Raw genomic sequence first — 12,245 nt, 5'->3', positions numbered from 1 at the left:
AACACGATGACGAGGAAACCAAGATGAATTGGGCAGACAACTGATTCGAAGCAGTCTAACAAATGGTGTGCCTGAACGTTAACCAAGCGTATCCTTTGGAGTTTACCCTTCCACTAACAACACACAAATTCCCGTGACACCTAGGCCTGAGAGATCGTAGAGTTGTCTACATTTTTCATAGGTGTCCAAAACTAACCATCCTTTCCCATTCCTCAGCAGTCGCAAGGACGTGGCCAGGACAGTGCTCGACCATTGGAGGATTGCGTCAGTCTTGTCTAAGAGTCAGAGATTAGTCCCAAATCTTTGTGCTTTGGTTCGGACGGGAAGGAGGCAACCCTCATAACAGCGGTCTAGGACTGTACCACCTACGAATTTGTGCGACTCGCTTAATGCTAATGCTAATGCTAACGCTAATCAATTTTCAAGCGATTCTAAAAGTTGTTGGCTCATTCAGAAACTCATTATCTATCGGGAAAATATTCAATTGTTTCCTATTTGCACAAAAATGTGCCATTCGAATTGACAATCTTCAAGTTTGGTAAACCCGGGTTTTTGTGTGGAGTCATTCAAAAGTAGAAGGCGGTTCGGATAAAACATTTTGCAAAAAAAGAATATTTGCAGTAAATATTATATACCTATATTCAATTTTTAAAACTTTTAGATTGTAATATTGCACTAAAGTAAATATAAGAACACACTTCAACAAGGCTGTATTTAAGTACCACCCTTTACAACATATCTTGAATACTACTCCGCACAGCTGAAGCAGATGGTCGCTTAAATCTATCTCGTAGGCACCAGTTCGATAGTTTCAGAAGATCTTTCCCAATAGTTAACCATCTACTTAGTTCCCCTGACGTAACTTTACGATCTACCATACTCTCCAAATCAGCTCCCCTTTCAGTGACACGTTCTATCAAATCCCCAGTGCCTTCCGGTATTGCCACAGAGAGGACTTCTTCGCCAGTAACAACTTCTGCTAACACCACCCCAAACGAATAGACATCCAAAGCCGGTGTGACAGTACCTCGCATAGCTTCCGGCGATATGTAAGGCCCCGTTCCACTTACCTCCGTTGATGTCATGCTATCTATTCGTTTGACCAATCCAAAGTCACACAATTTAGCCACGTCTCCATGCAGTAGGATGTTGGCCAGTGTTACATCTCGATGAACAACCTGCACCAATGGACCATGCAGATACTCCAGAGCAGCAGCAACTCCCAACAGATAACTGATTCGTCGATTAACTGGCAGATGCAGTTGTCCTTGCCGGCTCTTTTCCAAGGCCGCTCCCAGAGTACCGTCCGGAAGATATTCATAGACTAAGCATAATGTCACATCTTTCGAGAAACCAATCAATTTGACGATATTTGGATGGTTGTAATTTGATAGTATCTCAAGCTCCCTTTCGAATTTTTCTTTGTACTTGTAGTTAGTTGGGAATAGGCGCTTGACTGCCGATACGGGATAAGTGGTGGTGAGGTTCAATGCTAAAAATACTTCACCAAATCCGCCCGTCCCTAGAATTCGTCCATCCGGCTGCATCGGATTGCGATTCGTAAAACGCTTGCTATCAAAATTGGCCGTGACAGTTTGCAGAAGAGCGAAAGGGAAATTGATCATTGGTTCCATGGCAGCAACAGGATGTTCCGAAGAAAATACAATTAAGTTCGATGGGATGTCGAGTGGTTCAACATTGCTGCTTCGTGGTGCGGATGAATACGAAGAGTTTGACGTACTAGTATCTCCCTCGGATGAAACCGTAGTGGAAAGCCTGGAGGAATGGTCCGTGTTTGGTTGATCTTCAGAATTCGGAAGTAGAGCGGAAAGTGCCGGTAATCTAAAAAATATATAAAATAAATTATGCTTTATTCATTGCTATTACAGAATAAAGCACAATGTAGATAATTTATGCAACGAGTTACAAAATGAAGATTTTACAGCAGCATTTCATCAGCGATGCTATTTAGGGCAATATTTTCGCTAAATGATTCATTTTACAGCCAAATGAAATGTAAAGCAGTCCCATGTGAATAGGAAACCCATCAGCACAGATGGGACTCTCATTTTATGTTTTTTTAAGGACGAGACAGACATTAAACAAACAAATTTTGTTATTCGAAAAACAACTTAATAACTAATTATAGTTACCCGGCTTCCACGCTTTCTTCTGGTGCAGCTGAACCAAATATTGAAAGATTAGGTAACTCTCCAGCCTCCGGAATAGTCGGTAATACCACAGGCAACACACGGGACATGGATTCAGTCGGTGTGGGGGTCGAATTGATACTTTCGCTCGCACTGTCGGATGTAGAAGAAATCGTAACCCCTTCGACAGTCTGTCTTGAAGTACTCTCGTTATTAGATTTGCTGGCTTCCGGAACTTCTCCATCAGTCCTCAGTAAATCGCTCAGCATTGGTACTACGACTGATTGCTCATTGTTATCGCTCCTCGACAGAATGGGTAGTGTTCCTTCAATGATCGAATCTGGGACAGCATTGGGAGGATTCACTACATCTTCTCGCTTCGATGGCAGCTGGTAGTCCAAGTTATTCGCTTGGGTTATTGATATGTCTCCATTTTGTAGAGCAGTTGAGTTCGGATAGGAAATCTTCCCCAATTGCTCCTCCAACACACGATCCAGTTCCGAATCTACGTCGATTGGTGCTGCCGGGCCAGAATTCGGTTGTGCGGATTCCGGTACTTTCAAAAGCTTTTCTATGTGCCGACAAGCTCGAATCATTCCGCCTTTGTCGACTAGAGCGTACAGATGACCCAATGTGGGTCGCTCCGCTTTTCGGCCGGATGTGCCCCATTCTTCCAGAAGAAGTCGTGCTCGCGCTGTGTTTTGTGCCTTGCCGTATTCATCTAGCTCGCTGAAAAGAAACAGCACAGTTAGCAAACTAAATATTCATATTCCGCCAAATTCTTTTGCAAACATTTCTGAGATTTTAAATCAATAATTCAATTCGATTGCTATGCATGTAATCTTCATAAAATGCTTTACTCAGCTAATAAAGGAATTCCACTCAAAAACACATGAAAAAGAAAACAAAATTAAACTTTACCCGTCTAGACTCTGTACATGTAGGTAATCCCCTGTTCCATTATTATCGATAGTGACTCACCTCTCGTGCGTTCCGTTGTACCTAATGGGATAGCTCCCAGCCGGCTGATCGATGTCTGCAATTTTCCTCGGGATTAGGTAGAACAGTGTGCGCCAATCGTCCTCCAACACATTGGCCAGCTCATCCAGTTCGAACACCTTCCGGATTTCCGTAGAGTGGGTGTACGGCGTGTAAGGCGTCATAGCTTTTCCAGCAAACCACTCGGTAAAATTATCCCGGAATGGTTAAATTCAACACCGACGATAAACGAACGACGTGGAATTGAACTTTGAGCACCACTCTCTAAAACAAAAGCTCTCATTTTTGAGTAACGCCCATGCCGCACAAGGACTGTGTTGGAAACACACATTTTTTCAAATTGCTCGTACGCTCACATTTTTGCAAAATATCAATATTTTTAGGTATTTGAAGGTGGTTTATAAACCCAGTGAGGTTGCCATGTCGAAATTATTGCAAAATACATGCTCATGTGAGCGTACGAGCAATTTAAAAAAAATGTGTGTCTCCAACACAGTCATGTGCGGCATGGATGTTTACTAAAAATGTGCAGGCCGAACACATTTTTGAGCGAAGGCGTTTTTGCGTGCAACTAAATATCTTTTTTTTTTTTTTTTTTTTCTCTCTTATTTACTGGCTCAGACCTTTTGATCCATAAAGCCAAGGGTTGTGAAATCTAACACACTTTTGTATGTGTGTTTTAAATTTAAATGAATGGGACGACCGAACTGAAGCCCCTTTAGTAATTTGCTGATACAGATCAGTGACATGATTACATGACATTTAAATTAGTCTCAAACATTTTTGTTGATTTCTTTCAGGTATTTGGTTATTTGTTTGTACTCTCCGGGTCTATTGTTAGTTAATATTTCAATTAAAGGAATTTTGTTACTAAGTATTGATGCTTTTTGTCTTATTTGATCGTAGTGAGGGCATTCATATAGTATGTGTGTTAGATTTTCAATATTACCACAATGATCGCATCGGGCATTGGGGACAAGATTCCAATTGGCTAATTTGTCTTTAGTGACAACATGTCCAGTTCTAATTCGTCCGATTTGTATAGTTTCTATTGTAGTCAAATTCAGTCCTTTAAACCATGGTTTTCCACTAATGTTTTTAGAATGCTCGAAATGAAATTTGCCTTTTTCACTGGAGACTTGTTCGTAAATATCTTGCCATTCTCTGTAAACTTCTTTCTTAAATAGATTGAATAGATCCTCCAAGGTGTAACCTAACGTTTCCTCAGTACTCCTTATTGTACCCATCTTAGCCGCATGATCCGCTCGATCATTCCCAATTAAGCCTATGTGACTTGGGATCCACTGAATATAAATTTTATTTATGTTCGATTGCTGAATTTTATTTAAAAGTTTTATTATCAAACTGTTTTCTGTTTGGAATGGTTTTGAGAGTAATGTGCAAGTATTTTTGGAGTCTGTAAAAATCACTAATTCTTCAATGTTTTTATTATTGGCATAATCTATTGCATTAATAATCGCTACTATTTCAGCACTTAATATGGTGTAACCTGGTTTTAATTTGTAACTGTGTGAAAATTTGTCTTGGGCGTCATAGTATCCGCAACCTACTGAAGAGTTTAAAATTGATCCATCTGTGTATATTTGATAAGTGTTTCTATATTTATTGGCTATTAATTGTAATACTAATTGTTTTTGTGTTGTTAGGTTTAGTTTTTTCTTAGTGAGATCCTTAATGTCGTTTGAAACTGTGACTTTATTTTGAATGGTTTGGTCGAACTTACGATTTGTTTTCGGGAGGAGTTGGAAATATAAAAAGTTATTTAAAGATGCAGTTCTTTCTAAGTAGGAAGTGTGTTTGGGCAAACTGTTTAAGTTCATGATTTCACGCAAATTATCCACTATTAAACTATTATTGTAAAATAGAGTTTTACCAATTTCTTTCAACGCTAGTAATTCGGCTCTCTTTCTCAAAGGGATTTCTCCTGATTCGTATAATACTACTTGGTTTGGAGTGGAATTTAAATGTCTCAAAGAAGTTCTAATGGCAAGTAATTGTACTGTTTCTAATTTTTTAAATGTAGTTTTTGGAACTGAACCTATTATTGTTAAACCGTATTCAAGATATGGACGTACTACAGCTTTATAAATTTTCAGCATTTGGTCTGGATGCGCTCCACTACGTTTTCTACTAATAATTTTTAAAATGTTAATTTTTTTCTTTGCTTTTGTTATACTGTTGTTTATATGAGCTTTGAATGATAACTTGTGATCTACTTGAATCCCTAATATTTTATGGTTTTCTACTACTGGAATGGGCGATGTGTCTAATTTTATGGAGATGATTGGATCAAATTTATTTGTGAATACTATTGAGGCCGACTTATTTGGGTTTATTTCCATACCTAAGTTTTTGAATACTATTGACAGTCTTGAAAGGAAATTGTTCATTTTCTCTGCTACTACCGCAGTACTAAATCCAATGACTATTGCAGTAAAATCGTCTGCAAACTGTATGAGAATTTCCCCTTGTTTCGTGATTTCATGTACTATCCTAGTATAAATATTGAAAAGGATGGGAGATAACGGACATCCTTGGGGTAAACCTTTATTCGAAATTTGGATAATTTGCGTGCCATCATTAAGTTCTAATATCATTTTTCTTTCTTTCAGGTATGTGTACACCCAGTTGATTATTTCTGATGGAATGTTTAGTTGTTTCATTATTGTTAAAAGTTTACTAATGTTTACATTATCAAACGCTTTGGTTAGATCTAGAAAGGTGGCTGCTAACACCATACCTTCTCTTTTGGCTTCGTTTACTTTTACTATTAGGGTATTTACGCAATTTATTGCTGAGGTATGTTTTTTGAAACCGTATGAGTTAGTTGGTATAATTTTATTATCGGATAAGTATTTATTTAGTCTGTTTTTAATGAAATTGTTTATGAGTTTGATCAAAACATTTAACATCGCTAATGGTCTGTAGGATTGAATATTGTTGGAATCTTTATTGGGTTTAAGAAGCGGTATTATTCTAATTGATCTCCAGTCTTGAGGTATGTCGCCCGTATTTAGTACTTCGTTCATAAGTTCCGTGAATCTGATGATTAAATTCAATTTTAGGTTTTTTAATATAAAAAAGGATAAATTGTCTATTCCAGGGGTTGAGTGATCTTTTTTAGAATTTATAATTTTAATGATTTCCAAGTGATCGATTTTTACTGTATTTATTGGTCCAGGAGAGAAGTTAATACTATCTGTAATTGTGGGAAAATTTAAGTTCATAAACTGATGTGCAAGTGGTTTGTTGTTTAAAAGATTTAAATTATTTTTAGCCGGGCGTCCTCCACTGATCATTTTCACTGTGTTCCAAAGTGTTTTGGTATTCATGTTTCCATCTATCGAATCTATCAATTCCTTCCAACATTTTCTTTTTTCTCTACGTATTTCTCTTTTCAATATTGCTCTACTTCGTTTAAATTCTGTAAAGTTTTCGTAAGTCTGATTTCTAAAAAAGTTCTTTAGCTTTTCATTCTTTCTGTTCAATAATTCCTTAATTTCACCCGTCCACCATTTTTTGGGACTCTTATTCTTATTCCGTTTATTTTTGTATGTGCATTTTTCAAAAGTTTCTTTTACAATTTCGTTTATATCATTTGGGGTATGAAATGCATGTGGTTGAAGTGTATTTAATTCATCTATTGCTTGTTTTTTATTAAAATAATCTTTTCTGTATGTGTATTTGGTTGCTGTGTTATCTATTTCGAGTTCAATTACTTTATGATTACTGAAAAAATCTTCATCCAAAACTTTCCAATTAATTTTGCTTGCTATATCCGGTGTTGCAAAGGTGAGATCTATGGCAGAAGGGACAGTGTTTGGTGCTTTTATTAATGTACTCGAACCATCGTTTAACAATACTAAGTCTCTGTTATCTAGTAAGTGTTCCAAAAGTTCACCTCGCGGGCAATTTTCGTGAAGTGGATTCCATAGTCGGTTATGTGCGTTAAAATCACCTGCTAATATAACTGATCCTTGAAAATTTTCTATAGTGTCAAATAATTTGTTTAAAGGTTCCTTTATGTCGTTGTTGTTAATTGGGAGTGGTGGAATGTAAATCGAAATAAACAAAATGTTTGGTTGTGTATTTAATGTAGTTATGGCTATTGACTCTATTGGATGTAATGTTGGTAATTTGAAGGGTTTATATTCCAGTTCATTCTTGATAAGAAATCCGACTCCACCGTAACCGGTGGGTCTGGTTTCTGTAAGTAGTTTATTGCGCGTAAACCCCAAAATTTTATTCCCACCTTTTGGTTTCCACGCCAAAGACCCAGCGCCAGATCCAGCGACAAAGAAACATGACAGCAAGCGCCGGACAGTTGGCAATCCTGATATTTGACGGCGGTCATGTGATAGTTGTGTGAGTGGATTGTTGTCATGAAAATAGAGCATTTCACTGACAAATCATGTTATTGTTGTCAGTTTCTTGCGGTGTTAGTGTGGAAGTAAGCAATTTTCTGTATCGCGTAAGCCTTCGCTGGAAGCACACGTCATGTGTTTTAGCGAAGCAACGAAAATTTTCAGTGAAAAAAGCAATATATCCAGTAAATTTATAAGTTTCATTGGGTTTTAACCAAATCTCACTTAAAATGACTAAGTCCGTGTTATTGTCCGAAAGAAAGCTTTTGATATACTCTCGTGTGTCTATCGGTCGTAAACTTGTGACGTTATTTTGAATTATTGTCAATTTCCTCAGTGTGTCTGACATTATTAATTCTGTTTAGTCCTTTTGTTGGGGAATGACTTCCGGATTAATTATTTTATTTAGTTCATTGCTGATGTTTATTAATAATAGATCTTGTGTTATTGTGTCCGATTTGCTTGTGCTTTTAATTATGGTTTCCTGTAAGGCTTTGATCTTGTCAAACATTTTGTTCAGGTTAAATTCGCGGATTAGTTCTTCTTTGATCATTTGGGTTATTTTTTCGATTTCTGTGGTTTTGTATGGATTCGGAAGGAATTCGTGTTTGGTATTTTGAGAGTTGAAGGAGTTTTGTGGGGTTATGAAATGTGGTTTCAGATTTACTATTCGTTTTCTTTGTTTTATGTTGTTACTAGTGTTTGGTGCATTGCTGTCTTGCAGGAGAGGAAAGTCACGTACAGAGTCCAGTCTACTTTGCAGGTCTTGTTTTTGTTTCTTGGGATACTTCTCTGATGCCTCAAAATAAGATGTTTTATTCGTTGCCATGTCTTGTCTGATTAGGTCCTGTCGTGCTCTTTCCGGGCATTCCTTATCTGATGCTTTGTGTTGTCCTGAACAGTTCACACATTTCAATTCCGTTTCTTCGCATTCCTTTTCATTATGGTTCAGTCCACATTTGCAACATCTTACTTCTTTCGATTTGCAGAATTTGTCGCGATGCCCAAACCTCCAACATTTGAAGCAGATTTTCAGTGGAAAAACGTATGGTTCCACATATCGAGGAGTGCCATAGATTTCCACTGAATTCGGAAGAATTTCCCCCCTCACGAAAATTTTGATTGTGTATGTTGGTTGAAACTTGTCTACTCCTACCCTCTTCTTGATTCTTTCAACTTTGAAGACCTTAATGTTGTTCTCACATACTATGTTTTCCATCACTTCTTGTTCGGTTATCGAAGGAGGAACATCGCCTACTACTCCAATGCTCTCCTTAAATCTGGTTGGCACGAAAATTGAAAATCCAAAGTTCTCAGTGAGCAGTTTGGAATTCAACAATTGTTCTGCGTCCCGCGGTTTTTCAAAACTAATCTGAAAGTTGCCCCTTCCTACGCTCTTCATGCTTTTGTATTTTGTTACTCCGATGTTTTTTAGCATTTTTGCTACTTCCATAGGGTGCGGATACTTGACTTCGTTGCTCTTGTCCGTGTCTTTCATTTCCTTGTGGATAATGAATGTCGTGTAATGCTGGTTTTTGATCCATCCGTCATTGTAGGTTCCGTTTGTATTGTCCTTGTTTTGTCTTTTCAACAAACTGTCCGTCTTGGGCTTTGCTCCAGTCTGTTTTTGTGTAGCCGTATTACTTGCCTCATTTGTTCCGTCCGTATTCCCATAGTGACTTACGTCTTCGTCATTGGAATTGTTGTTGTCTTCCGTCATACATCGCGTTGCTTGGTATTTGTCTTTCGCTTGTTTTTTGTCATCCGTTTTGTTTCGTTTCATCTTCCTATCACCGTCACTGTCATCATCAATGTCTTTGTGCCTAGCCTTCGACTTCCTCGTCAACACATGTGTCCAGTCATCGTCGGCCATCTTGTCACCAATTCCCTCCGCCATCATGTTCCCATGATTCAATTCCCCCCCTTATGTACAAAATATTCCCGGAAAGCACTTAAATAACTTATACCCTATAAAATCAACTTAATGGAGAATACTTACAGTAACTTAATGTAATCTTATCACTACTATATACAGCAACACTATAGGTTAGTCAGTTTTTCTCTTCTTTTTCTCAAAACCGTTCGCGAAAAAAAATCAAATTCACACACCTCGTCAAGGATCGTCTGTCTCGGTCGACTTGCTTGGAGAGAATGAACTAAATATCTATTGAAACTCTAATCATAAATTTTCGCAGTAATCTTGTAAAAGTATCAGTAAAAAATAAACAATCACATCGATTTTGTGCCAGCTGTTTTGATTTTTCTGAGGAGCGGAACGCAACGCGAGCGGCCGAGCCGATGCGATGACAAACAAATACTGTACTAGGGATGTCATGGTGTATGGTGAAAAAATAGAGTTAATATTGCGCATTTCCCACCCCACTGGACCCCTTCCACAGTTATTATAAGTGCGGGATCGTGAATAAAACTGCGATTTTGCATCGAATCGTGTCGGTGTCTTCTGCGCACTTATGCATTACAAAGTGCTGAATAAGTGCGCAGAAGACACCGAAACGATTCGATGCAAAATCGCAGTTTTATTCACGATCCCGCACTTATACTAAGTGCGAAAGGGGTCCAGTTGGGTGGGAACTGCGCAATAAACTATAGAGGACGAATGTCGCTGCTGTTCCCTTTGTTCTCGCTCGCAAACATGTCGGGTATCTATGTGTCAAACTGCATACTTTTTTGCTTTGACACTTATAGCCCGGCCCACAGACAAACAGACGTAACACTTCAAACATTTTTCGATTCAAATCATAGTCACGGAAACATATTCGCCCAATGCTAAAATGACTATGTTTGGCTGACCACCAACTAGGTGGCGGTAGTGAGCAAACGTCAAACTCGAGCAAAAACGATGCGAGCGCCACGGTTGGGTAGTTGGCCAACTATCCAATTTTGAAAAAGACCGTTAAATCGGTGTACGATGGGAATTATCAGAGTGTTACGTCTGTTTGTCTGTGCCCGGCCTATCTCCGCCAGCAAGAGATGTTTCGGCAGCGACGCCAGCGACATTCTTCCTCTATAGTTTATTAACTCTATTGGTGAAAACCCTGAAAACCACTAGAGGCAAGACAGATCTAACGTCAGCAAATCTGTGTTCGAAGTGTTGTTCAGAATTGGACTATGAGCCATTTTACGAGACGTTTCGGATCAGCTGATCGCTCATTTCATGAATGAAAATTTGACAGAAGGTTGCGCCCAAGCCCGTGAGTGTTAATCTAGGTGTTAATATCAATATCAACACTGTTGTCGTTTCGTAAAATAGACTATTATCACAGACAAACAGACGTGTCACTTGGAAGAAAATGCGATAAAAATCATTGTCACGCAAACATAATCGCCCAATGCTAATTATGCTGTGGTACGCAAATCTACTGAGTAGATGGCGGTAGTGAGCAAACGTCAAACAGGAGCAAAAACGATGCGAGCGCCATGAGCGAGCGATTTGCGAACTACGAAATATTTGAATAATCCGTTAAAAAGTCAAACGATGGGAAGTGAGTAGAGTGACACGTCTGTTTGTCTGTGCTATTATGAAAATTGCAGTTTTAGGGGTGTCTTTCAACAAGTTTCGTCAATCATCGATAAAAAAAAAGAGTATGTAACTCAGAATCCCTCAGAGTTGCTCTCGTTTTCACAGTGTCTTGCCCCTAGGGAAAGAGCTAGGGGCAAGACACTGTGCAAACGAGAGTAACTCTGAGAAATTCTGAGTAACTCTTTTTACCAATGATCGACGAAAAATACCCCTAAAACTGCAAGAAAAGCGGGATATCGGGCAATATTGTTTTGATTTTGCGATTAATCAGGCAACACCCAAGCGAAAACGGGAGCAATCCGGAGAAATTCTGAGCAACTCTGTGAATGAAAATGTACTCTGCAGCACAGTGTCTTGCCCCAAGGATTTGTCCAATCACCCCTCGTCGCAGTTTATACTGAGCGGAGCTGTCAAACAGTTGCCCAGCTGTCAAAAGGGGATTTCTAAAACTCTTTGAAATTAAGTTTAGGTACCAAAAAAAAAGTTCTAAAAATCTAAAAAACATAGTGGCTCAGAAAAAGGTGCTCTTTCGAATAAAATCAAAAAATCAATACATTTTTGTAAATTTAAAACCCCAATAATCAATTGGGGTTTTAAATGATGAAAAATGTATTGATTTTTTTATTTCATACGGAAGAGCACCTTTTTCTGAGTCACCATGATTTTTTTCAGATTTTTAGAACTTTGTTTTGGTACCTAAAATCAATTTCAAAGAGATTTTTTGAAATCACCTTTTGACAGCTGGGCAACTGTTTGCCAGCTCCGTCCAGTACAAACTGCGACGAGGGGTGATTCGACAAATCGCTCCCATACAAACTTCAAATTGATTTTTAAATAGGTTCCCGCACACCAAAATTCATGAAAATTTAGATTTCGGCTCAGTTTGACATGCAGATTCTGAATATCGAATTGGCTTCTTTAGCGGTGTTGAAATAATTCCATATTCTGAATCTGCATGCAAAACTGAGCCGAAATCCAAATTTTCATGAATTTTGGTACTCGGGAACCTTTTTAAAAATCTATTTGAAGTTTGTATGGGAGCGATTTGTCGGATCACCCCTCGTCGCATTTTGTACTGAGTGGAGCTGTCAAACAGCTACCCAGCTGTCAAAAGGTGATTTCAAAAAATCTCTTTGAAATTGATTTTAGGTACCAAAATAAAGTTCAAAA

The 12,245-nt window shown here is 38.4% G+C and overlaps 1 protein-coding gene across 1 annotated transcript; it reads right to left on the bottom strand.

Annotated features, from left to right (window-relative positions):
- Positions 1-614: 614 nt before the first annotated feature.
- Positions 615-9,826, bottom strand: LOC109412409 (interleukin-1 receptor-associated kinase 4). Its single transcript, XM_062846174.1, has 4 exons — positions 9,690-9,826; positions 3,132-3,409; positions 2,154-2,879; positions 615-1,842 (listed from the first exon to the last, which is right to left on the bottom strand). The coding sequence occupies exons 2-4, from the start codon at positions 3,311-3,313 to the stop codon at positions 729-731; spliced, it is 2,022 nt and encodes a 673-aa protein (XP_062702158.1). The 5' UTR covers positions 3,314-3,409; positions 9,690-9,826; the 3' UTR covers positions 615-728.
- Between the last annotated feature and the right edge of the window lie 2,419 nt (positions 9,827-12,245).

The sequence above is a fragment of the Aedes albopictus genome, chromosome 1 (assembly GCF_035046485.1).
Source record: "Aedes albopictus strain Foshan chromosome 1, AalbF5, whole genome shotgun sequence".
Taxonomy (NCBI): domain Eukaryota; kingdom Metazoa; phylum Arthropoda; class Insecta; order Diptera; family Culicidae; genus Aedes; species Aedes albopictus.
This window is presented reverse-complemented; position numbering and strand designations above follow the sequence as displayed.

Excerpts from the sequence above, each read along its gene's own strand:
- LOC109412409 (XM_062846174.1), bottom strand. The coding sequence starts at position 3,313 with ATGACGCCTTACACGCCGTACACCCACTCTACGGAAATCCGGAAGGTG. Across the intron at positions 2,880-3,131 it reads TACAACGGAACGCACGAGAG|CGAGCTAGATGAATACGGCA; the intron begins GTGAGTCACTAT and ends GTTTCTTTTCAG. Across the intron at positions 1,843-2,153 it reads GAAGAAAGCGTGGAAGCCGG|ATTACCGGCACTTTCCGCTC; the intron begins GTAACTATAATT and ends TATATTTTTTAG.